This window comes from Scatophagus argus, chromosome 16, assembly GCF_020382885.2.
Source record: "Scatophagus argus isolate fScaArg1 chromosome 16, fScaArg1.pri, whole genome shotgun sequence".
Classification (NCBI taxonomy): domain Eukaryota; kingdom Metazoa; phylum Chordata; class Actinopteri; family Scatophagidae; genus Scatophagus; species Scatophagus argus.
Genome location: NC_058508.1, coordinates 20,158,399 through 20,184,287, shown reverse-complemented (window position 1 = coordinate 20,184,287; position 25,889 = coordinate 20,158,399). Strand labels below are relative to the sequence as shown.

Below are 25,889 nucleotides of genomic sequence, written 5' to 3'. Positions count from 1 at the left end.
GTGTTTAAAAATATAATTTCCGTCCCTCTGAGCAGGGGGGCACAGGTAAGATGAGAAACACAACAGGCAAGACGACAGCATCGTATTGGGGTTTAGACAGGATGTCAGTGTGCTTATTTGCAGAATGCTGATATGAGGGAGAGAGAGGCCGAGGGGGAGGAGAGGCTGGTGCGATAAATGAAAAGTGAAAAGTTGGTTAAAACTCAGATATGTTGCTGGAGAGATAATGAATGAGTGTGTTAAACACCTTGTGATGTGGAGGTCATGCAGCTCAACCTCCGGAAGGTAAGCACAGAGAATCCTGTTTGCTGCAGGATACTCGTCTGCATGTTTCTCCCACCGTGTGTTACGGTAACACTTCATTCTTTCATGTACTCGCTCTTGTTCACTCACTGTTTCTCTGGAATCTTTTTTTATTCCAGACTGTAATGTGTGTTTCACGTCTAAAATAGGCCAAGCTCCCCATCGTGTGCCCCGGGCATCTCGGGCTATTTTTTCTTTCTTCTTCATGTTGTCACTTTGCTGACTGGTTGGTCAGCTGAAAAGGCTTCAAAGGAATATTCTGTGGAATACATACTGTACGCTGCCACTGCACGATGTGAGTGTTTCTCACATTGTCTGAGGACGAGCGCTTTTAAAACAGATTTTTTTTGGTTTTTTTTGCTTATGCGCTCATGTTCTGCCACAGGACAAAGTGCACAAGCTTGTCAGCAAACAAAGTAATTGTACTGTGTTTCATGGTGACGCTACACACTCAGGTGAATGCCAACATGAGGAAAATGTCATGTCGCTGCTGCAACTACTGCAAATCAGTCTAATTTAAACGTGACTAACTTTTTCTCGTATGGTGACTTTTTCTCGTATAAACATTTTCTCGTATGGGCCAGTTAATTAGTTTAGTAGACTGAAGTTTGCATTGAATTTGTCATTGTGCTTCAGTTTGTGTCACTGACAGAAAACGAGGTTTGCATTTTGGTTTTTGTGCCGCTGTGGATGACTGCACCTCCACGTAGCCACAGTTCCTTCTGTGGCAGCTCCAGCGTGTTTGTTTCTCATGAAATGTCTCTAATCACACAGACTAACGTGCGAGATGAGCGTCTCGCGTCCGCTCTCGATGCACAAGCTCGCACCATGAGAGAGAAAGCCCATAACAGTCGTCTCCTCATTCTCCCCGTTTTCATATGAACTCCAGTACAATTTGCTGGACCACAAAAGCATTTGGAAATCTTTTTTTTTTTTTTAATATGAAGGAACTTTAGCATAGATTCAGAAAAAAAATGTCCTTCAACTTCTTTCTTCCATCATTTGGTGTTTGGTGTTGGTGGTAATCTGATGCAGCATTCAAGAACTTTTCAAAAGTTCTCACGTAGGCTGAAACCTCGCAGTTTCTGTGGCCGAAGTGAACGGCTCACATCGTTTTCATGCTCACCCAGCCATTTTCTGATCATGTCCAGTAAAATGAGGACATTTTCACCCTGGGAGAATTTGCTCCCATCAGGATGACAAGAACAACATGGATGGATGTTATCCTTGGATGAACCGTTCACCCATAGGATGAACATGATCGCTCAGAATGGCTTTGAATTTATTGGCATTTATCTTAGTCGCTGAGGGGTTCAATGAGCCTCAGCCATGGCAGGAAAACACACTCCAGGCTGCAATGGAGCTGCCAAAGCTGTTCACAGTGGAAAACAGCAAGCATTTATTGGCGCGTGCCACACACAGCACTTGTCACCTTGTTGAGCACAAGAGGGTGACTGATGACTCGAGACCACGTGAATTTTTCTCATCCCTAGCAAATGTGCATGTGAGGGGTAATAAAGGCTTCACGCGGTGACACACAGCCATATCTTCTCGTTCTGTGATGTTCTCAACATGTTCCCGTCGCACGAAACTGCCCTTTTTTTTTCTTTTTGTTGAAGCTTGGCCTTGCACTACCATTCACTGTCTCAGACTTCCTCATAACAGCTTGGCCGTCCTTCACAACTCGGACTGCATTTGGTCACTTGTGCTTCCTGTCATGTGTACAGTGTTTGCATGCCTTTTTCTTTTTTTTTTTTTTTTGCTTAAAGCTTATTTTTTATGTTGCTTCCATGTGCTTGTGTATTGTGTTCTCTGTCTGTCACTTGAATTATAGGGTATGATAGTAGCTTGTAGTCCACATGAAACGCTCTGCTCTGTGTTCTCGCTCATCCTATTTTCTCATCTATCTGAACACAGGATGAAAAAAGGGTAAGCTTTAACCACAGGCAATGATTCATTAGAACTCTGATGTGTGCTGATGTATTTGCTCATAGTGTCTTTGTGGGATTTATAATTGTCCTGTAATTTCTGTGTGTATTTATAGGTCTGTGTAATGTGGCATTAAAGGGGATGTATTATTGAATGTATATTTCCTAATGCTGTTTTGTCACAAATTCCATTCACCAGTGTTGTAAATAGCACACACCAAGATAATCCCTGAATCTTATTTTCCTTTAATCCCAGTGGAGATGCAGGTGAGGATGCTGGAGATCTAGACTTCAGTGCCCTCCTCAAGAAAAGGCAAGATCACCAACATCACATACACATATGACAAAGGACACTCGATTGTCCTATAGATTTGGTTTGGTGACATCTCATTTACACTCGCATGCACTCAGGGAGAAGAAACAAGAGGAGGTCAAAGAAGAAGTGGACGTGTGGGAGATCCTGAAGGCGGCCAAGCCCTGCGACTATGAGCGGATTGCCTTCGAGTACGGCATCACAGACCTGAGGGGCATGCTGAAGAGGCTGAAGAAGATGAAGAAGGTGGAGCCCAAAAAGAGTGACGGTGAGGAGCGAGGGAAGAGACAGGAGAGGAGGCAGGCAGGAAACGAGAGCTCTGTGATGCAGCAGGCTGTAAATACCTGCAGCATTTAGAGGCCTCTGGGGTGAATTTACGTTACTGGGACAACAGGTGGACTGTCTGTTAGCATACGCTTGCTACTGGTTGACGCTTTATGGATTATTTGGCTATTAAAGCAGTGGTTACTAATGGGATACCTTCTTGTCAGCCTTCCTAAGAAAGCTGGATCCAGCTTACTCAGTGGACAAGGGCAAGAAGATCCAGCTCACGGTGGAAGTGGCTGACCCCAATGTTCCCGTCAAGTGGCTCAAAAACGGACAGGAGATCAAACCTTCAGCCAAGTAAGCAAACGACCATTTAGGTCGGTCTGTGTGAGTGTGAAATTGTACTTAACCCTGATGTTGAGGGAGTATAATAGTATGCTAATTCTGACAATTATTGGTAATTTAAAAGCACAGTTCACTCCAAAATCAAAACTACATATTATGCCTTTTACCTGCAGTGCTGTTTATCCATCTGGATAGTTTTGATGTGAGTTGCAGACTTTTGGAGATATCAGCTGTAAAGATGTCTGCCTTCTCCCCAAAAGTAAAGGATGGCCCCCTGGTGGCTGGCTGCAGTACAGCTCATAAAACCCCTCCCCCTCCATGTTAGCAGATGGGATATGGGCCAAACCAAAAACTCGTTTACTAATTTTTCCCAAAGATGGTTTCTGTCATTTCAGGTTTTTGTCATCACGCTGATGCATGTTCAGGTGTTCACTTTTCTGATTGCTTTGGATTTAATTAGTTATTTGATGCAAAAAAAAGGGGACGAAACGTCATGATTGACAGCCCAGCGCTGCTCCTCATTGGGTCAGACGGGTGTTTGGGCAGCAACTCGACAGGGAGTTTATTCAAAGATCTTGACTCACAAACTCTGACTTTGGTATAACAGTGGATATAATGTTAGCTCTTACTGAGATCTCTCCAGTGACTGAGTCGCTCTCCTCTTTGCTCTTTTTCCCCTCCTCCTTCAAAGGCTTTTTTTTGGTGTTTTATTGAAGAGGGTACAGCTGTTGTGGGTGGTATTTTTTTCAATGGTTCCACCATCTGCCATTTTGAGTAGCTGCATGCTGTTCATTGAAAGTAAGGCAGTCCTCTTCCTGTTTTGATTAAGACAGTTACTATGTGAGAGGGGACTTTTTTCTGCCCCGAGCTCAGCCTCCCAGGAGGTTCTTCCAGGCTGTGCACTGTGACCGTTGAGATCTAACAAACTAAATGTTTTATGTTACAGAGTTAGAGCCACTGGGATTAGGGTTCTCCAGTTCTAAAAGGAAGAGAAGGAGGAGGAGGAGGAGGTGAAAAGAGACAGTTTGACATCTTCGAGGTCTTCGATATAAGCCAGCCAAAGCTAAAACGAAAGTGTTTATATGTATGACGTATGATAAAATATGATGATAAATATATGTGTGATATTTTATATGTGTGATGACAAAATATGAGCAGAGAATTATGTTGTACATAAATTAGGTAGGAAGTGAAGATCTTATTGTGCCAAATTGAATGTTGGTATTTTATGACTCAATGTTGAACCTGGAAAGCTTGTGAGTCAAGAACAAGAAACGCAGATTCGTCCAGTGTGCCATCTAAATGAGATGCAGTTCTTGGAACGTACATCTGTGACCAAGGCTGTAAAAAGCCTTTTGTGGCTCCATGTGGAGCGGCTGAAATTTCATAAATTGCCACTACTGATGTGACCTGAGTCAGCTTAAGACTCCAAGTTTGAAAAAAGAAAATGAACAAAATCTGGAGGTGTGGAGTCAGAAAGAAGTGAACCTACCAGATGTCGGATTCGACAGGAACGCAATGAGAAACAGGTGGAAACTAGAGAGAAGCTGTTTCGTAGAAAGATGACTAACGTGTCTGCAAAGCATACAAAGACCCAACAGCTAACGTCATTCATTTACAGACACTACGTTCTAACTGAATACCACTTTGACCACAAAGACTATGCACACAAACTACCCTGCCTCAACTGTCGCTCAGTCCTGCAGCAGGTCACCACTAATTCAGAATTAGACTTACTATTAGTGACAGTGGCCACCTTGAGCTGCCTGATGATGCGAGCACTTGGAGCTTGTAACCATGGGAATGTTGCTCATCTCTGCCTTCGCTGCGTGAGGTGACGCTGTGGCATTACTGTAGTCCTTTGATTTTTGTCACCGCGTTTGTACAGGAAACCTGAATTTCTGTGTGTGTGGGAGCTTTGAAGGTCTGCATGAGAATGTGTGGATTCTTTGTCTCGGCCTGTGACTGAGTCATTCGTTGTCTTCAGGCTCTCTGCATCTGATTGTGGCTGCGTTTGCTGAAAGCATTTATTCAATATTCTCTCTCTCTCGCTGTCTCTCTGTCTCTGTCTCTCTCCATTGTCTGTTCTTTATTCTCCTCTTATTATCTTCCCCTCTTCATCGCCCCTGTGCGTCCAGGTATGTGTTTGAGAGCGTGGGCAACAAGCGGACACTCACTATCAACAAGTGCAACCTGTCTGATGACGCAGCGTACGAGTGCGTGGTTGGGGAGGAGAAGTGCTTCACGGAGGTTTTTGTCAAAGGTATATGAGTCACTGTCTTTGGAGGAATCCTTCTTTCAGGAGGGAGAGGGTTTTCTTTTTTTCTTCTGCTTGGTTTAGCAAATGCTGTCATTTGAGCGTCGAGAGGCTTGACAGCTCTGTTCGCTTCCTGTGTCTCTGTTTGTCATCTGTTTATTTCAATGCTTTTATGCCACACAGTAGCACGCCGCTCTCTGTTGTCTGCTCACTCATTTTTAATGGGTACGTGGCGCGTGAAAGTTTTATGTTCTGTTTATTGTCATGTATCGGTGTTGTCGTGCTGTACGTGTGTGCTGTCATATTCATGAGAGCTTGACTGATATGCTTGTGTTTTTGAAGGCCACTTTGATTATTGCTGAAGTGAAATATTTAATATTTTGTGGTAATATTCAGTAGATTTAAATTTTACAATTTTCCCAAAGAAGTAGTCAGTGTTTCCTGTGCTGTTAAGTTTTCAGAGAGGAACATTTTTAATAGACAAGCATTGTATATACTATATACACTATATAGACAAAAGTATTGGGACGTGCCACTCTGACTTTAATGACGTCTCATTGTAAACACACAGACAGCTTTGCAGCTCTAACAGCTTCCACTCTTCTGTGAAGGCTTTCCACAACATGTTGGAGTGTTTCTGTGGGAATTTGTGCCCATTCATGCAGTAGAGCATTTGTGAGGTCACACACTGATGTTGGACCAAAAGGCCTGGCTCACAATCTCCGTTCCAGTTCATCCCAAAGGTGTTGGATGGGGTTGAGGTCAGGGCTCTGTGTGGGCCAGTCAAGTTCTTCCACACCAAACTCATCCAACCATGTCTTTATGGAGCTTTGCTTTGTGCACTGGGGCACAGTCATGCTGGAATAGAAAAGGGCCTTCAACAAACTGTTGCCACAAAGCTGGAAGCATAGCATTGTCCAAAATGTCTTGGTATGCTGAAGCATTAAGATTTCCCTTCACTGGAAGTCAGGGACCGAGTCCAAACCCTGAGAAACAGCCCCATAGAGAGGTGTGTCTGAACATTTTTGTCTATATTGTGTATAAATTTATCAGCTTAACTCTCTGGTACTCATATCTCGATGGTCTCTTTGGTGTCCTTTTGTGTGTGTGTGTGAGTATGAGAGGTTTTAACAGATGTAATTGGGTCTACGGCTTCTATATTAATCCCATGCTTTGCTTGCTGTGCTCACGGCTGCCCATCCTGCTTTTACATTTTCAGAGGCCATACAAGAGGGTAAGCTCTTCAGCACAGACACAGCTGCCATGCAGCTACTGCGTGTGTGTGGAGGAGCATTTTGGATCCATAAAAATATAATTCTTGCTTGCAAACCCCTACCTCAGTTCCTTTTGTTGTTGATTCATCTTGAGTGAGGGAGTTCAGAGGATGACAGCTGGTGAAACCTGGCAGAATGAAAGACATAAAGTACTCAGGCAAAAGCTTGTCGTGGTATGACATGGGTCAAAATCTACCGTACACTCAAAAAGCTCGGTGAAAGGAGGCGATTGGTAATTATCAGTGTTTTAACAGGAAAACATGAGGTCTGACATACTTAAATATCTTGGTCATAATGTTTTATGCAATTTCAATTGAATTAAAACAGGCTAAAATTTCAATTTTGCATATACTTCCAGTTAGGGCTCCACCTTCCAAGATAATTTTTTCATTAATGTGTAGGATATGTGTTCACCTATGATTGAATCCAGTTGAGTTTTTTTTCATTGTTTTACACTGACGCATGCACTCGGATTGAATATGGTGGCGTGCTTAACCACCACAACGAGCGTGAGACATCTGACGTTAAGTCAAACGTTGAGTCACAGACTGAGGCCACATGGAGCGCTGATGCTTTGGCTCCAGGGGAAAAGAAACAAAAATGTCCAGTGTTTAATTGACATGCCTTAATCCTGCCTAGCAATTGTTTTAAACCTCAGTGAACACAGATAAAAGTTGGCCTGAATTCATCCCGTTTGTCCGAGACAGTCAAATTGTACCTCTTCCTGTGGTGGAGTTTCTGGCCTCTGAGACGTCCGGAGGGGGACTGGACGGTGATGATGACAAACAGCTGAGGCTAGCAGAGCATCAGGCATCACACCATGTGCTGTGGTTACACAATGTGACTCCCACCACCTCAGGAGACTTGAAGCAGCTTCCACCTCTTCGAGACGGGTGTCTTTGGTGCCGTCGCTAAGGACTTCAGGAGTAATACTGTGCTGTTCTCCAAATCTGAAAAAGGGTGCACACAGTTTCTTATTAAGAAAACGAAAATACACGCCACCCACCACATACCCACCGAGGAGGAAAGAGTACAAAAATACCTGCTTTGTTTTCGAAAGTGTTGTTTTGACAGAAGCTGCAGGTCCTGGACGATGTGGCTGCAATCAGCATTACAGAATTAAAACAAACATTCTTCTGATGAATTAATAAAACTGCTGAAAACCGAAGTTCTCACTGGTGTTCAGGAATTAGTTTTCACAGAAATGCATTCCATACAAAACAAATGTTTATCTACAAATATCCAACTTTATTTTATCTAATTTTATTGGCATATGACTACAGACGGCTTGGAGTTGTCAACTAGAAAGAATTTCCAGCAGCCATAACATAATAATGTCATGATACAATCCAACTGAAAGACAATAAATGATGATGCTGTCCACTCAGTGCAGTACGGTCGTTTTCCATTTAATTGTGTTTGATTTGGACTGTATAGGCGGGCGCAAACAACCGCATGCCCTGTGAGAAAAATAAAAGAGTCTTACTCACTGTACTGGAGAACTGATACCCTACAGCTCTGTTTGTCCAACACCATCAACAACATCTTCTTTAATCCTCCACTCATGTTCCCGGTCAGTATCACTCTGGTGACGCAGTAGTACAGTTTGTTAATGACTCAGTACCACTCGACTGTTTTAAAGTTTGACTCAAAGCTTTGATTTCATCTTCAGAGCCTCCAGTCACCATCACCAAGCTGCTGGATGACGTCCACACCGTGGTGGGCGAGAGGGTGGAGTTCGAGGTGGAAGTGTCCGAGGAAGGAGCCAGCGTCAGATGGTGGGCCAGCATGCAACAATAATGCATTAGTCATTTAAACATCTGTGAGGTATTGCTAACGCTTCAAACACAGCTCACTGTATGAAGGAGCAAATGTGGTCTGTTGAGACAAAAGTTGCCAACAAAACAGCTCACAAAACAACAATCAAAAAGCCTGATGGGAAATGTTGGCAAAACTCACAGCAGATTACTCACCATTGCCAGGAAATATTTTTCAGTTCAGGTAATAACAGCAAAACTCATGCAGTAAATGCCAAATATTAAATTGCATAACTATATTGCCATGAAAGTGCCAGGAGTTTTCTCCCACCCAACACTTTAACAGAATGATGTCAGAGAGTTTATTCTCAACAAGGACGTTTGTGACAAGAACATTAGAATTTAGTTTCTACATGTGTGAACTTTAACATACGAAAAAATACATTTAAGAAGCAAAAGCTACTATGTTAATATCACTGGGCAGTCAATCGCTCGGGTTTTGCTCTGCGTTGTTAAAGGTCACAACATGCAAAACCTTTGAGACGTTGCCAGGTTTAGTTTTGAATGCAAATTTGTTCTGAGGAGCACAAATTTTTTTAAAAAACAAAATTACAGCTGACAACATAGTTGTTTTTCCCACATAACATTATTTTCCAATTTTCATCTTTTCCTTGTCACATTCCCTCTGAAGCAGTTCGACAGCTGCTGTAAACGCAGCTCCTAAACCTCAGGATATCTGAGGAAATCTTCACCTTCTGCTCCGTTTTAAAAATGTGCCAAAGTCTTGTGATCCCTGAAGGCTTCAGCCATGTAGAACATTGCAGACACGTCAGTCATCGCCTCCTCTCCTTCTCCGTGTGCTGAAGAGCCAATGAAGCGTGTGTGTGTGTTTTTCTGTTCAGGATGAAGGACGGAGTTGAGCTGAACAAAGAAACGGCAGGTTCAAAGTACAGGTTTAAAAAAGACGGGAAGAGACACATTCTGATCATAAATGAAGCTACTAAGGAGGATATTGGAATGTATCACGTCTTCACCAACGGCGGAGAGTCGAAGGCAGAACTGGAGGTTGAAGGTATCCTTTCTTCTGTTAACGTCGTTGCCATTTCTTCCCAAAAAACGCAAAAAGCATCACAGCAGTAACCAGGCTCATCTAAAGCAGACGGGAAAGCACACAAAACAAGTCACAACACTGAAAACAACCTGAAAACGCAACAACAACAACAACAAAAATCATCTTAAACTATGTGAGAAACAAAAATCAAACATCCCAAAGCTCTCATGATATTTTTTTGACCCCCACAAAAACACTTGAAATGCGTCTTACATTTAGCAAAAAGTTTACATGCAATTTGGAGTCCACTAAAATGAGAAAACGCCACCAAGCAGCAGCCCTCTTTCACTGTTTACCTACAGTTAACTCTAACAGCAGCTGGTGCATCAGCTGGTGCCCAAAGTTTGCTAACGAGTGTTTCAGACATGGCTGTTCAATCAGGAACTTAAAGAACATTTTCACATCAGCACATGATGTTGATGTTTTTCATTTCGACAAGCATGAAAAGCCATAAATTAGTCATTACTCACGCCCTAATTTATATTACTTCACGATTCCCTTGTATCAGCAGTTCATCACCGTGGTCGTCATGCTCATTTTCTTTTACACCTCCAAAATTGATGGTTGGGTCCCGCCTTACCCTTCAGAAATCAGGCCGTCTCGCCTGCTGCGAATTTGCAAGCCAGATGAGTCTGCCTAATTGATTAGACTGTGAGAAAATGTGTGTCCTTCCTCCTCAGCGGAGACTCCGGTCATGCCGGCGACGGTGCACCAGGTGATCAATACCCAAGATATGTTATCTATCAGTTCTGCCAGATTTGTTTGTTACAGGCCTGAATTTGGCTGAGTTGTGTACTCACATGCTGGATGTTTCCAACAATGTTCACACCCAGAGAAATACGTAATTTCATTCAGGGCAACACCGAGTTTCATTTGGCCGCCCGTATGTCCACCTCCCAGGGGAAAGTCAGAGAGGGAGGAAGAAAGTCTGCAAGTGCTTCCTGCTCCCCGTCATCAGCAATACATTGAAGAAAACGACTCCCAGGATCCACTCAGAATACACGCTCACAATATTTGCAGCATACATGCAGCACTTCTAGCTCTGCTGGGTTTCTGTGAGTGATAACATTAATGCACTTCCAACCTGTGGTTAGCCTACACACAGCCACCTGGCACTGGCCAGGGAAGGACGAACCGTCCGCTGTAAACAAAAGCTTGTGTGCTACGGGATGCACTGATCCATGTTGGTGTTTTTGTTGCAGACAAAGAGCTGCAGGTTCTGCAGAGCATCGCCGACCTGACAGTGAAGTCTGCCGAACAGGCTGTGTTCAAGTGTGAAGTGTCTGATGAAAAAGTGACGGGGAAATGGTTCAAGGACGGCGTCGAAGTGCAGCCCAGCAATCGCATCAAGATGACGCACATTGGAAGGTATTATATCAGACTGCTGTGGGGCCGCGTCTGAATGTCAAAAAAAGCTGCTGTTGTGAGCTGCAGTACAGTTTTACACACACACACACACACACACACACTCATATAGCTATCACAATAAGCACTGTCTGCCACATGGCTCAGCAAACTATTACCAAAGGGTTTTCTTAGTCGTTTGACCCATTTTTCGGATAGGCTGCAATCTGTAAAGCTCTAACCTCTAAACGCATACTCACAGACACACTTTGCGTGCATCATACGCACCCGTAGGGTCTGGGGTTTCTCTCAGTAATCCTTCCATCAGAGCTGCCTATGGCAGGAGATGCGCCAAAGCAGCAGCGGTCACACAAGGTGAAAGCCATTTAGTATGTTTCTCACTCTGCGATATTGCCTCATGGAGTATGTTGCTAGGGCAACAGTTTTTTTTGCATAATTGCGGGTCACAATGAGTGTTGTCTCCTTGGTAACATCTGGAAACATGTCCCCAGAATCCACAAGCTGATGATTGATGACGTGAAGCCTTCGGATGCCGGGGATTATACCTTCGTCCCTGATGGCTACGCACTTTCTCTCTCTGCAAAACTCAACTTCCTGGGTAAAAAACCCAAAAAACAGATACACACACACACACACACACATATATACTGTATATACATGAAGTATTTCGTGTTTTTTGTTAATATGTGCTAACTATGTCAAAATCTGTTTAATAATTCATATATTTTACTCCTCAGAAATCAAGATTGACTATGTTCCCAGACAAGGTAAGTGTTGCTTTTGTAAAATATTTTTTTTCTTTATGTCTCTCACTACTCATCCCCCTGCATGACAGTAAATATTAGATCTACAGTATGTGAGAGTGTTGGTCTAAGGACGGATATGACCTGGACACCTACTGCCAATATGATAGAGGTTATTATTATTATTGTTGTTGTTATTATTATACTCTGTGTGAAAACGGCCTCACCCTGATGACCAGCATCGGGGGAAGATTTCTCCAACATGTTGTGTCAGGCTAAAAGTGCTAAAAGTTTGGGTCCTCTGGGGAGGCAGGGGGTTGGGAGGAGTGCACCACTGTAAAGCACGGGGGGTGCACAATAATCATTTTATTTTGATCATTTCAGTTCCATGGTCGTTTGACGCCAAAGTCATAACTGAAAATGAAATTTAAAGGCGTCTTTGCCTCAAGTGTCTTCAACAAAGCAGAAAAGTCTGAGAGGAATCTCAGCACAGCCACAATACCTTTCCAATGACTGTTTTTTCACTGACTGCATAGAGATGAACAAAGCCAAAATATTCTGAAGACGAGCACCGCCATCCTGTCCTGATGATGTCATTTGGCGCCAGAGTCTGCACAGCAGTGACTTTAACATTTCTGTGTCCAGCCAATGAGCTCTCATCGTGTAGTCCTCATTTTCTGTTGCAATAAATTCAGCCTGCACATCAGATTTTTGCTGATGTTAAGTTGCTTCCCAACATCTTTCTCCTTTCCCTCCTCGAAGCTCTCGAGTTCTCTGCTTGTGAAATGCAGCATTGGATAAAGAAAAACTGGGTGAAGGTTGTGACATAAAAAAAACTTTGTAGTAAATGTTGCAAAGTTAGTAGCAACCCGAAAAGGCACATGCTTCAAATTTACCTGTTTACCCAGAGTAAAAGGCAAACTTTGGTTTCCCGTCCAGATCCCAGCATAAAAAGTGAGGATTTAACTAGCAGAGAATCTCTTCTTCAGGAGTCTTTAAAGCAAACTTGGCCATATTGCTGTCTTCCCTCAAGACACGTTACGCCTCTAACCTGAATGACCTTCTCTTATTTTAAGATCCTCCCAAAATACACCTGGACACCAGCAGCACCGGCAGCAAGAACACCATCACCGTGGTGGCTGGAAACAAACTTCGGCTTGACGTCGAGATCACAGGAGAGCCGGCCCCCACTGTGTGCTGGATGAAAGGAGACAAAGTGAGGACGAATACAAAGGATGCTCACTATTCACCTCGCACGCGCTCACACACACGTCAGATACTTTCCACCTTTGTGCGTCAGTCGGAGTATCCGTTAGTCGCCGAACAGCACAAAGGGAGAATGAAACATGAACTAGAGTGGGAAGGTTGAATCACCTGCCATTGTGGCAGTTGTGCGACACCATCCTCTTTCATCAGTCTCCTTTGTTCTGCCTGTCTCTCTGCTCTGCGTGGTAGGTGGTGGCTGAGGCCGAGGGAAGGGTCCGCGTGGAGACGAGGAAGACCCTGAGCAGCTTCGTAATCGAGGGGGCGGAGAAAGAGGACGAGGGCCACTACTCCATCACCGTGACTAACCCTGCTGGAGAGGACAAAGCTGAACTGTTTGTCAAGATCGTGGGTCAGTGGCAGTTTTTCTGTTTTACTTTTCCCGGTTGGCTTTATGGCTTTAGCATGACAGAATATTGATAGGTAGTAGTGCTTTTATTTTTGTGAAGGTGAGGTTACTGTAGTGCAGTTAAAAGTGAGCATGACCATGTGATTCTGTAAGCAGACGTTACAAGCTAGATTTCAAGATGAAGAATGAACAGAAAACTGTGGCTGGAATGACTTCAAAGCACATTCAACTCAATACAATATGCTTTGTAAACCTATACCTCACTATACTCTAATTTTATAATATAAAAATGCAGACAAGATATTCACTGTGAATGGAATAGTAACCAGTGGCTGCAATCGAAATTATTTAATCAGGGTCAAAGTAAAGGTAAGATCATAAGATTTAAACACTGCTCTTGTTGTGCTGTCTAAAAAACACACTTCATCACTGTCCCACATTTCCGTCTGTTTCATCTTTCCTCTCGTTCCATTTCTAACTGTAACCTGCCTCTCCAGATGTGCCCAATCCTCCTGAGAATGTCAAATGCACATCAGTTGGCGAGGACTCTGCCATGATCACATGGGACCCTCCTGCCTTTGACGGCGGAGTTCCCATTAAAGGTACCCCTGAAACACACAGCATCTAATGTTCACATCTGATGTCTCCCTCCCCAGAGAGAGCAGCCGTTTAGAAGCCACTCTGTTTATCACATCGCAGCGTTTCTGAACTTCTTTTTTCTCCTCAAGAACGCCGAGCCGTTTGTGATGACTTCACTGTATGTTGGTGTCGTTTCCTCCAGGGTACCTGATGGAGAGGAAGAAGGTTGGCTCGTCCAGATGGACAAAGCTCAACTTTGACGTTTACGAATCCACCACATATGAGGCTAAGAAGATGATTGAAGGCGTGCTTTATGAGATGCGGGTTTTTGCAGTCAACGGCATTGGCATCTCTCAGCCCAGTACGAACTCCAAGCCCTTCATGCCCATTGGTGCGTTGCCGTTTATCATTAGCAGAATGGTTAATTACCAGAAGCTGTTCACACAAAGCTGATTTTGAGGGAGCTTAACCTACCTCCCATCCCATTTACACTGGGTATTAACGTATTAATTAGCTCCCGTCTCTCTCAGCCCCCACCAGCGAGCCCACTCGTCTCCTGGTGGACGACGTGACAGACACTACCTGTGCACTCAAGTGGCGTCCTCCAGAGAAAATCGGAGCAGGCGGCATCGATGGCTACATCATCGAGTACTGCAAAGAAGGAAGTAAATATATGCAAAACATTTAGCACAGATTCATGGATTGGTATGATCGAGGACCTTGTTGGGGTTACAAAGGACGACTTTTGATTTTCAGATTGTTGAGATGTTCATCCTCCTCCAGAATTTAGCCAGGTGATGGCACCAGTTAAGCTAGAAATGAATCAGCTTCCAACAGAAAACCTGGAAGCCAAAAAGTCATTTTTACAAACAGCTTTGAGTATTTGCTAAACCCCTCCTCCACACAACTAACCAGTCAGAGAACTAGACCATAACTTCCTGTCAAGTCATAGTTCCTCGCTTGCCAAAGTGATACTGTGTAGTATTTCTCATTCTTGGCCTTAGTAAGAACCTCAGTATCAATATTATTATTATTATTATATGATTATTTAGTATCTAGTTGTCATGTGCACATTTAAGACCTTTTTCACATGACTGAAGAGTTGGTTGACTTGAAAAGTCAGGTGCAGATAACAAACAAAGAGCAAGGTTGTTGCTGACAAAGCAACAGGTACTTTGCAACAGAAGCTTTGGATTGGATCGTTTCTGGTTTTCTGATCTATTCCGTGGTCCCTCCTTCTGCTCGTCTGTTCCCAATCATTCCTCAGGTGACGAGTGGGTGCAAGCTAATGAGGAACCGGTGGAGAAGAACCAGTACAGGGTGAAGGGTCTCCCAGTCGGGGAGAAGATGCTGTTCAGAGTGGTGGCTGTCAACATCGCCGGGCGCAGCCCTCCTGCCATCCTCTCCCAGGCCGTCACTATCAGAGAGATCATGGGTCAGGGAAACCTTTTACAAAAACTAAACATGCTTTCAAACAGACCACACTGCTGATGAGATAAATATCTAATGAATCATGGAAACCCAGCAGTAGTACCAGTTAACTACTGCATCTAATATGGAACAGTTCATTTTTGTTCACATTTTGCATTTGCATACTTCAGTCATTAACATCTCTGGTACTCACAGACAAATCATAATATATCAAAATAAAATCTTTACATGCAGTACATTCTGTGTATCTACTCTCCACCCACTCAAATTCTTCTTTCTGACTCTCATGTGTCCTCCACGCAGAGCATCCAAAGATCCGCCTGCCTCGCCATCTGAGAACCAAACTCATCTCGCGTGTGGGCGAGAAGGTGAACTTGGTCATCCCCTTCCAGGTTAGTCCGAGTCTGGCCAAGCTGTGGCTTTGTGCCCCCCCCCCCCGCCCCCCTTACAGCTAAGAGCATATACACTAGATTAGAAGTAGCAGAGCAAGACCATTTACACGAAGGGTGAACAATACAATGTGCTTACAGACTGCTGAGTTACTTCCACAGCGACCTCGTACTAATTGGCTGATTCAGACTCTGAAGCTCAGAGTTTGGATAGAATCTTAAAAAGCCCCTCCATAATCCACATAAAATGGGTCATTTGTTGTAAGGAGGTTGGGGTGGGCGTGTTCCAGTGAACCCTGAGTGGTTTATTTGAAGTAAAATACTCAACTGAATCAAAAAATACAGTCAAGAGGTACTGCATTTAAAACAGTTGGTAACCTCTTTTAACATGTCTGCCCATGTCTGTAAAACAGAGAAACACTCTGTTTGTGTGTGTTTTGGTTAGTGGAAGATGATCCTTATGGCTGCAAGCTGATGGGCATTTTTTTCTCCCTCTGCCACACAAATCAGACCTGAGAGCAAGAGCTGAAGGGGCGCAGGGAGCATTACAGCATTTGACAGCAACTTGCAAATTATGGCGTTGGTTAAAAGAAGCTAAGCCAAAGTCACAAAGGAAAGCCATTGTTCTAAATAAAAATAGACAAGACAAAGTGAGCCATGGCTCTGCCTGCTTTTGAAGAAGCAGATGAAAAGCTACATGATGTTCTCCTGGGAGAAAAGAGCACCGGCATCTCAGCCATATTATATCCAGAAGCTGGACGGAGTCTGTTCCAACGGCTGCTTTCACACTGATGGAATATGTGATGCAACTAAAGCTGAAACATGTTAACCAGGATAGGATGCCCTAAAATACTTCATAGCTAAAATATGACATGAATCTTTCATTGCTAACGACTCGAAAGGGCACAGAAGTGTTCTCTGAGATCCTATCTTCACTCATACAATTCAAAACTAAACAACAGCCTATTCTGCCATTTAATGGATTCTTTAAAAGATTACCCCCACTCTAAATGTTTCTTACAGCTCTTTATTGTGATTCCCTTCCATTACTCTGACTGCAGGGTAAACCTCGCCCTGTTGTGACCTGGTTCAAAGATGGCGTTCCCCTGGAGGACAAAACAGTGGGAACTCGTACCAGTGAAGTGGACACCATCCTCTTCATCCGATCCGCAGACAGAAACCACTCGGGAAAGTACACGCTGTCGGTTCAGATCGAGAACATGTTGGACAGCGCTGACATACACATCCAGATCGTAGGTCAGTCTCGTCGTGGTGCCGACGCCTCTCGGCTTCACCTACAGAGAGATACAGTCCTGTGGGGTGTTCTCTCATTAAGATTAGCCGTGCACGGTTCATACTTCACGAGGAACACTGGTAATAACCTGTTTCGAAGGAGATGATGGCTTGAGCCCCAAATCTGCAATATGTCATGAGTTTCTTTACAATTTGATGATAATTCCTAATTTCATACTCTGAGGGATCTGTGACTCAAAGTAGCAAATCATCAAAGCGCTGATTCCCCTCGCTCGCCAATAATCCTGGTTCCTGCACTGCCACTGTGGCCGCCAGCTCATTCCTCAGCTTACAGCTCGTCTCCCCGGGTCAGGGCGCTCGGTGGATTATTTGGTGGGGCTCTGCTGGGATTATTTGCGTGTAGACTGGGATTAGATTTGGATTTTGAGGGCTACTCTGTCACTTCCTCTGCTGAGAAGGTGGGGCTAATGAGGGGCTGCAGCTCCTCCGATCAGCCTCCCCCCTCAGCTGATCTGTCACCGCACTGTTGCAGCAGGAGAGAGTACAGGAAGGATTAAACAGCAGCGCTGCTCACTGTTTGTACTGTACCCCACGGAGGGGAGCACGCAGAGCAAGATTAATGACAAATACATTACGATGTTGTACAGTATTTCTGTACTGCGCTGTGTATGGTGCAGGCCACACAGAGAGATCGATGACAAACACGCTGCATTCTTCTGCACTGTAATCCACACAAAGTATAATATTTCTCAGTTTGTCAGTTCCATGCGAGCACTGTTTTCCTAGTAATGTATCGAGCTATCACCGCCTTTCCTTGAATCTTTGTCTTTTGCTCTGCTAATCTGTCAATCTTTTGCCAAATCTCTACCGCTGTGAGTGCTGATATCTTTCTCTCTGTGGGTCTTTTCTACTTCAGATCTGTTTATCAATCTACCTCTCTCTCTCTCTAGCTCTCAACGTTGCCTACCCAGGCGGGGAAAGAGTTATACTCCTTCCACACTGGACTTAAGACCCACTAACATCCACTAACACCTGGGCTTTGTTGGCACTCTCGAGTCAAATGGCTCTGCAGTAGGCACAAGTATTGATGTAAACATGACACCCGGGTGGCACTGGCCAATAAATACTTTAAGCACTGCTCGAATATTGTTCAGTCGGCATTGAGTTTGAAAGACAGACTGCTGAGATGGCTCACTCTTAAGCCACTTCTGTCGTCGGCTCGGGAAAAAACAATGTGTTTAATTCAGAATGTTATCGATCAAGAATTTTTTTGTTTTAATGTCTTCTGGATCTGTTTTGCGGCATGTTTGTGACGGCAAATGTGACACAGAAGAAAGCAAAACAGAAAGAGGAGAGGAGTCAATCACCTGTTTCTAGCGTGTTTACCTTTGTTTAAAACAAACCCACATATATGCATTGATTTTGTCTCGTCCGCAGTTTCACTTCTCAAATCCTTCAACTCCGTCCGTGTGTCCTCTCACAGACAAACCAGGACCTCCGGTTGACGTGCATGTCGCAGAAGTCTGGGGTTTCAACGTCGCCCTGGAGTGGAAGCCGCCCAAGGACAACGGCAACTGTGACATTATCGGCTACACTATCGAGAAGGCCGACATGAAAACTAAGGTACGCACGGAGGGGAAAGTGAACTAGAATGAACACATGATTTGTTGGAATGCTTGTGAAACAGTCCATGTAGCCTGATCCTTAGCTCTTTGTAGATTTAACATTGTTCTGCATAAGCTGTTGTTGCTGCAAGGCAGCTGCATTTTATGTTTAAGTGAGCACAACTTGGTAGTTTTCTCCATTTTGCATTAACTAGAGAACAGTAATTACTGGGCACAGACAAGGTCAGGCAGATGAATGAATTAACGTGAAGCTGTAGCCAATGACGCCCAAACAGGTTTGTTCACATTAAAGCTGCAGTGTGTACGATAACATGTTCACACTAAAGCATGAACAACTTGTTAGGGTTGTTGTTTTGTGGTTTTTTTCCACTGATGTGCACCTGATGTGTGCAGTGAAGACGTGACTGGCAGGTCAGACCAGAGTGTGGACCGTGTTTTCGTGTTTCACGGCACAGATTGGTGTCGTGTTTGGGAGCAGAAAGCTAAACGAGACGTGTTCACAGGGAGCACTCGCACTGCTGCTGTTCTGCAGCAGCCATAAGAGTCCAGCGGGCCTCCGTGACAGCTCCAGGCCTGGACGCTTGCAGATTTGTCATGCAGCTGCGAAGCCTCACTACACTGTCATGGTCATTATGTTGAATGAATCGACAGGAAGTTGGACTAGAAGAACGTGGATGCTGGGGATAGGAGATTCTTCAGCTTATACAGATCTCATCCCACGTCTATAAGCCTCTTTGAACCTCGGCTTCCTTCTCTCACATCAGGAGTGGTTCATGGTCTATGAGCACAACCGCAGGCCCAGCTGCACTGTGTCTGACCTGGTCATGGGGAACGAGTATTCCTTTCGAGTGTTCAGCGAAAACATCTGTGGCCTCAGCGACGAGCCTGGCATCAGCAAGAACACGGCCATCATAACCAAAACAGGTAATGAAATCCCTGCTGAGTGACGCACACTGTAACATGATAGCATCGCTTTTGATGCCAAGGAGCATAATGCGTGCTGAGCTGCAGGCTAAGTTAAAACACAAAGTGAGCATTATGGTATGCAACTGACGCATTACAGAAAAGAGGGCAGACACGAGTAAAAATACAAACAGTAATACGATCTTTAACCATAGGACACAGTCATACTATAAGAACAACTTGTGATAAATTGTTGGTTGTGATTAATTATGTGAACATAATTTAAAGGAAAATTAATTCACGCTGATTATGCTAAACAGAAATATTCTTTGACAGAGTGTTAAATAACATTTAATACTGGCCACGCGTTATGAAAGCAACCAGGCTGGGAAATTAACACCTGCCACCAGCCGAATGCTGCATTTACTTACTCTACCGGAAAATTTGGCAGCCAACCAGCCAATCTCCTTTGTGTTCCGAGCAGCAGTCTGGCCTGCAAATCTGTGAGGCTTGTTGATCACCTGACATCGTGGTGAAACACATGTCAGCTTCCTGTCTCGATAATTCAAACGTTAATCTGCAAATTGAAACAATATTGTGGTTTGACAGGATTTGGTGTGGATATTAAAGGCAAAACAATCCCAAAGCAGCTCAAAGAAATAACTTTTGGTTACTGCTTAAGCATTTTGGTCGATGTTTTACACAATGTGAGGCACAATGTAGACAAACTGCAATATTTCCTCAAACAAAAAAAAAATCTGCTATTTATACAGTTTACTAAAAAACACTACTACTTTGTGGATTCACAAATTAACCACATAGAAGTAAACATAAATACAAAACATATGGTTATCAACATCTGATCAGAACACTTAAAAAATATTCGGTGAGTAAAGCATGTTGTACTGGAGACAACTTGTCTGAAGCGTTTTCAACTTTATGAACTCACACTACTCTGCACCTTGTGTGCATTTTCAAAGTAGGAAATAAAGTGATACATGCAGCACGTCTCGTCCTGTCCAGGTTTCGGCTACAACCCTCCACCTTTCAAAGAAAAGGACATTAACCGGTCCCCCAAGTTCACAGCGCCTCTTGTGGACAGAAGTGTGGTTGCAGGCTACCCCACAGCCATCAGCTGTGCTGTCCGCGGCCACCCCAAGGTATTTACATTTTCACCACAAACAAGGCTGAGTCAGATGAGTTATTTATTTGTTAATTAGCTTGGAGATAATTTAGCTGAGGTTGAAGAGTAGGACCACATGTCGAACCTTCATTCCTGTCCCGCACGCCCATTTGTCCTCAGAACGCCAAATTCACTTTCGCCGTGATTTACGTTGAGACTTTAACTGACCTCCCAGCAGAACTGCTGTCTGCCAGCCCAGTTCGGCGAGGATCTCTTCAGCCCCACTCACAGGAGATCCACTTCACCAGTCCTCCAGTGATCATTTGGCTATTTTCAGACATGGATGCAAACCCACAGCTTTTGTCATCATTGATGCCCCATGAGAGGATTAGCAGTCAAAGGTCAATGCTCATTCATTTCAATGGCCTCGCCGTCGTCAGTGTTCTTAACTAAGGCCCAAGAAACATGTGCAATAATTAGTGAAACATACACACCTGGCGCCCCCCTCCCTTTGATTCTGCTGCACGAACAGTGAATCAATGTTTCTGCCGGCTTCTTCAGTCCCCTGCTGCATTCTGAGTTTACCTCTACATCCATCAAATTCATCCACCCCTGCATTTTAGACCTAATTTAAAATGCTTTGTCTTTTCTAGCTAAATAAGAAAATCAAGCAGATTAGCCATCTACTTTCCAGGTTTCTTGTCTAATAAAAATCACATCTACAAGCTGTGGGCATATTACATGTAGTCCACAGTTCCCATGGTGTGTCCCCACCTGACAGATTTCTCACTCCTTGCTTGTGAAAGCCTTCAGGTCAACTGCCAGTCATCCCAAGCCGACCAACTGAATCTGACCCACTCTGCTCTGGCTTTCAGGACCTGTTCAACGACCGGTCGTTTCCTGAAAAAGGCTTTTGAGGATGCTTTAGAGCACAAAAAAACATTTGGACTGTCATTTAGCATAGAAACCCGTGGAGAAGAGGCAGCGTCTCATCCAACGCTCGCTTTACCTGCAGTGGCCCCGATAGCTTTGCTGCAAGGATACACCACAGATTTCATACTTTGTGTTTTTAGAGCGAGCGTACAAGTACTGAGTGTCAAACAGAGAGTGAAGAACAGTCAGAGAGGATTTTGATGCCTTTGCAGCAGAAGTATATTTTTATGTCTGAAGCTAGAACAAGAGGTGGAGCAGAAAGATCTTTGAACACACTTTTTTTTCTATCCCTCAGAATCTGCAAAGATTTGTCAAGCCGAAACGTTGACCTAATTTCACCTCTCCCTCCTCCCTCCGCTCTCTTACCCTCTGTTTATGCCCTCCCCCTTCTCCTCTCCTCTTCTCCTCCATCCCGCCGAATTTGTCTCCTCCTCCTCCTCCTCCAACACACTGTTCCTCAGCCAAAGATCATTTGGATGAAGAACAACATGATCATTGGCGAGGACCCCAAGTATCTGATGCAGAACAAACAGGGCGTGTTGACTTTGAACATCCGCAAGCCGAGCCTGTTTGATGGGGGCAGATACTCCTGCAAGGCCATCAACGATCTCGGGGAGGACGAGGTGGAGTGCAAGCTGGAGGTCCGAGGTACGTTTCCTGAGCTTCGCATCCCACAATGCCATACCTCTGAAGTAGCGAGTGAGAGCATGGCCGGGGCCAGAGTGAGTCTCTTTCTGACAGGCTTCAGCAAAGCTCAGCATGACAAATCTCCATCTCCTCAACCCCCTTCGACTGATCTCCTGTTGTGAAACTTCGGTTGAAATTCCAGCCGCATGTGCTAAATATAAATCACCTCATTGTATTTGTCAGTTGAAGTTTCAGAGCCACAGATGACTCTGAGCGCTGGAGTTTCTTTAAACGGGATGATCTGCCGGCCTCTCGTGCTGATTTAAATTTCTCTTTTTTCTCCCGCAGTTGTACAAGAGAAAGGAGAGGAGGCGAAGAAATGAGTGACAGCACGAACAGCAGAGGATACAGTCGAACAGGAATAGTAATGGATTATGTATAACCGGATAGTCATGAATAAATATGATTAGAGTAGATCACTGGTGAGGCTCTAAAGCCAACCCCCCCCCCCCCCACCTCCTTCTATACGCTTGCCTTTCTGCGCTGCTATGACGAATGCCACATCGGTAATATACCATAAATTCTTACAGCGAGAGGTGAGGAGCAGAGTGGTGTAGTAGCGCTGCCCCGCTGTGACCACACACACAGATGGATCCTTCTTATCTGTGAAGTGGACCTGTCACTGAACACACTTATAAAACAGCCTTTCATCCATTACGGCTCCCTGTGTTGTCTGTTTTGTGTCCGGGACGTTTTTATGGGTTGGGATGAATTTATGTTTGCAGCTGCACCGTTGAAACCTCTGCTGTGTGACCGAGCGGCTGCACATCTCCGCTGCCTCGCCGTGGCGTTGGGGCCCCGCGACGGTTGAATGGAGGGATTACTAATCAGCCATGCATGGCCCACATCATGACGGGGTTCTGATATACACCTGCTGCGTCCTTCACGCATGCACTCTGAGGAGACATGTTGGCTCACAGACACACCCCTGCTCCTGTACCCATTCCCACATGCTATCTTACTACATTCCTCATGGCATGGCCTGTAGTGTTAGGCCTTCACAGATACATGGCTCATACTCATACACATGCAAACACAAACACACACTCTGAATCAGGGTCTCATTAGCATCACACACTAGAGACTAATTAATGCACCCATCAACACTGCCCTAATTAGCTCTCCCACGTCATTACTGAGCAAACGAATTACCGCTAATTTACACACCCGCAAAACAAACACAGCACCGTCTCTGCTGGGAGAGTCCGCCGCGGCTTGCCTCGCACACCAAATTAAAGCCTTGCCGATGTGCTGCAACCCAGGCCCGAGTCCCAAGTGACCCCGCCGTCCCTTACACACAGCCGTAACTTGACCATGTGACAGAGGAAGGCAAAAAAACAAAAAAACCCTCAGAGACAACAAAAGGCACAAGTTCAGGTTGAACACTTTGTTTGTGGTGTTGTCTGTTGCGGGGAATAAACACATCACCCTCCTCTGGAGATGTGGGGGTACTTTACTCTCCAGGCCTGTCCCACCACCAGGTCCTGGTCTGCTGTCTGTCCAGCAGAGGGGGCAAGAGCACAGGGACAAAGACCACGACTGACCATCATCAAGGCCTGCGGAGTAACCCTGAGTGTCAGCTTATTAAGAACTACTACATTACAGACGCAGCTCTGACTGAAGCTCTGAACCTGCCAGTCTAATCCGGACTCTTGGCACCCACCTTGAAACATTCAGCACTTTGGAGCACAATAGATAGATTTCCTCCTTTACATTGCAGCATGTTGTTAAAGATGAGCTGAAATAGGGTGAGGGCATAAATGCCCAGATAAAGCAGGGAAAATCCTCCAGGTACCTGAAAGTAGGCCACGATTGGCTGCACAGTAGACCTGCAGTGCAGCACAAAGCTTAAATTTTGAACCCTGTCGAGCAGCAAATTACTCTGCGAGTTGTGTGTGGCTGTGTGTGTGGATTATGTGTGGTGTTGATATAATCGTATTGTCAGTTAACCCGAGACACAGCGTGGTGTGTTACTCTGCTGACTGACACATGAAAGCAGCGCTGAAGATACACCGCATGCTACTTTGCGTGGAAGTTTAGGGAAAAACAGCATCTTCAGAAAAAAACCCCCAAAAAAACACAGCATGTAACCTCGATACTCCACCTGAGCTCTACCCTCAGTTCCCCCCTCTCAAAAGTGATGTTCAGTTGCTAAGCAATCAAACTAATTGTATCTACTGGCATCATCCGCGAGCCTTGTGAAACTTTCAAAACATGAGAAGGGTTACACTGCCGTCAGTGTGTGCGTGCCGCGCCTCTCCCGTTCTCACACGGTTTCGGAAAGCTTTAAGTAGTAAGACGGAGAAGAAAAAATAGACCCTCAGACGAGACGAAAGAGAGTGACAAGACGGGTCGTACCACCGGGCGAAAGGGAGGCGCGATCAGGAGGGTGCAAGCACTGTTATCTGAGTGTGTGTGTGTGTGTGTTCACAGAAAAAGAAAGACAAGAGATAGCAAACAGACAGAAACAGACCTCCTGAAACAGTGGGATGGAGGGAACTATAATTATGCAAGTAATTATACATGAAATCACAGACTTGGAGTGAGGGAGGAAGAGATAGATAGAGAGAGGAAGAGCACTGGAGGGAAAAAGCCTTGCAGTGAGTCTCATCCATGTAATTACAGTATATGAACTAAATGAAACAGAGGGAGAACACACACACACACACACACACACCATATATGACCATCCACCACACATGGTGTCCACATCCATCTGCTTGTAAGCTCCATCATGACCACCGTGCTGTACGTTACAGCGCACACTCACATGGACGTTTCGTCTTCATCTTCCGTTGCCATGGTTTGCTCTATTGAATATCAGTGTGACTTATACCCTGTGTCATCCTGTCCATTGATTAAAGAGCCCAAACCCTCCCTGAGCTCACGACCCATATAATGAGCACAATGTATCGGAGGGGGTGGAGGCGGACGTGGAGGCGTTGAAGGAGAGAGAGAGGGGAAAGAGAGAGAGAGAGAGAGAGAAAGAGGGGAGAGAGAGAGAGAGGGGGAGCTGCCCTCACATTTCATGATGACAACTTCATGACTGCATGTGGCTGACAGAGACAGACAGATTCGTCGACGCCAGGGATGGCGGCGGCGGCGGTTGAGACTTTAGTTGGAAGTGGGAGGGACAAAGTCGGTGTTTCACAAGTCGTACATGAAGCTCAAGTTCCAAATTAAGCAACTAACTTAACACCATAGATAACTTTGAGATAGACTTTTTGGTGAGCAACAAAAAACAGAAGTGGTTCAATTCAACAAGAAATGAGACGCAAACATTTTCAAAATAAAATCCCATCCTGATACAAATTAAGGACTGTAGATGTGAGCAGGGAGGATTTAGGAGCTGATTTAGGATTACGTCTTAGTTTTTGAGTTTTTTTCCCAGACATTTTCAACTTTGACACTACTTTCCACCATTTTCTTTAGTCTGTCATCCTTTTTCCCACCACTTAACAGAGAAGCAGGCTAAGCAGTTTAGCCCAGAGGTTCAGGACTTGTTCATTTTTGCTCAGAAAGAGGACTCACGTTTTGCAGGTCATCATCCACTGAAGGCGACGCAACTACATCATCAGCAAGAGCAGAGTTGCAATCCTGACATCACCAAACTGGCAGCTGCATGAATGATAACACACATGAATGACAAACCTGTACAACACCTACTGGTAACGTGTCTGACTGTTCAAA

The 25,889-nt window shown here is 44.6% G+C and overlaps 1 protein-coding gene across 6 annotated transcripts in view; it reads left to right on the top strand.

Annotated features, from left to right (window-relative positions):
• Positions 1-22,856, top strand: part of mybpc2a (myosin binding protein Ca) — a 41,747-nt gene extending 18,891 nt beyond the window's left edge. For all 6 annotated transcript variants that reach the window (XM_046415446.1, XM_046415444.1, XM_046415447.1 and 3 more), the window contains 22 exons: positions 2,488-2,544; positions 2,643-2,812; positions 3,036-3,168; positions 5,295-5,419; positions 8,360-8,465; positions 9,347-9,516; positions 10,758-10,923; positions 11,412-11,518; positions 11,658-11,687; positions 12,740-12,879; positions 13,119-13,278; positions 13,773-13,877; positions 14,057-14,245; positions 14,385-14,519; positions 15,122-15,289; positions 15,589-15,677; positions 16,736-16,931; positions 18,412-18,551; positions 19,318-19,477; positions 20,480-20,616; positions 21,974-22,160; positions 22,488-22,856. In XM_046415446.1, coding sequence (XP_046271402.1) covers positions 2,488-2,544; positions 2,643-2,812; positions 3,036-3,168; positions 5,295-5,419; positions 8,360-8,465; positions 9,347-9,516; positions 10,758-10,923; positions 11,412-11,518; positions 11,658-11,687; positions 12,740-12,879; positions 13,119-13,278; positions 13,773-13,877; positions 14,057-14,245; positions 14,385-14,519; positions 15,122-15,289; positions 15,589-15,677; positions 16,736-16,931; positions 18,412-18,551; positions 19,318-19,477; positions 20,480-20,616; positions 21,974-22,160; positions 22,488-22,522 — 2,905 coding nt within the window. In that variant the 3' untranslated portion in view covers positions 22,523-22,856. The remainder of the gene's footprint in view (positions 1-2,487; positions 2,545-2,642; positions 2,813-3,035; positions 3,169-5,294; positions 5,420-8,359; positions 8,466-9,346; positions 9,517-10,757; positions 10,924-11,411; positions 11,519-11,657; positions 11,688-12,739; positions 12,880-13,118; positions 13,279-13,772; positions 13,878-14,056; positions 14,246-14,384; positions 14,520-15,121; positions 15,290-15,588; positions 15,678-16,735; positions 16,932-18,411; positions 18,552-19,317; positions 19,478-20,479; positions 20,617-21,973; positions 22,161-22,487) is intronic.
• The last annotated feature ends 3,033 nt before the right edge of the window (positions 22,857-25,889 follow it).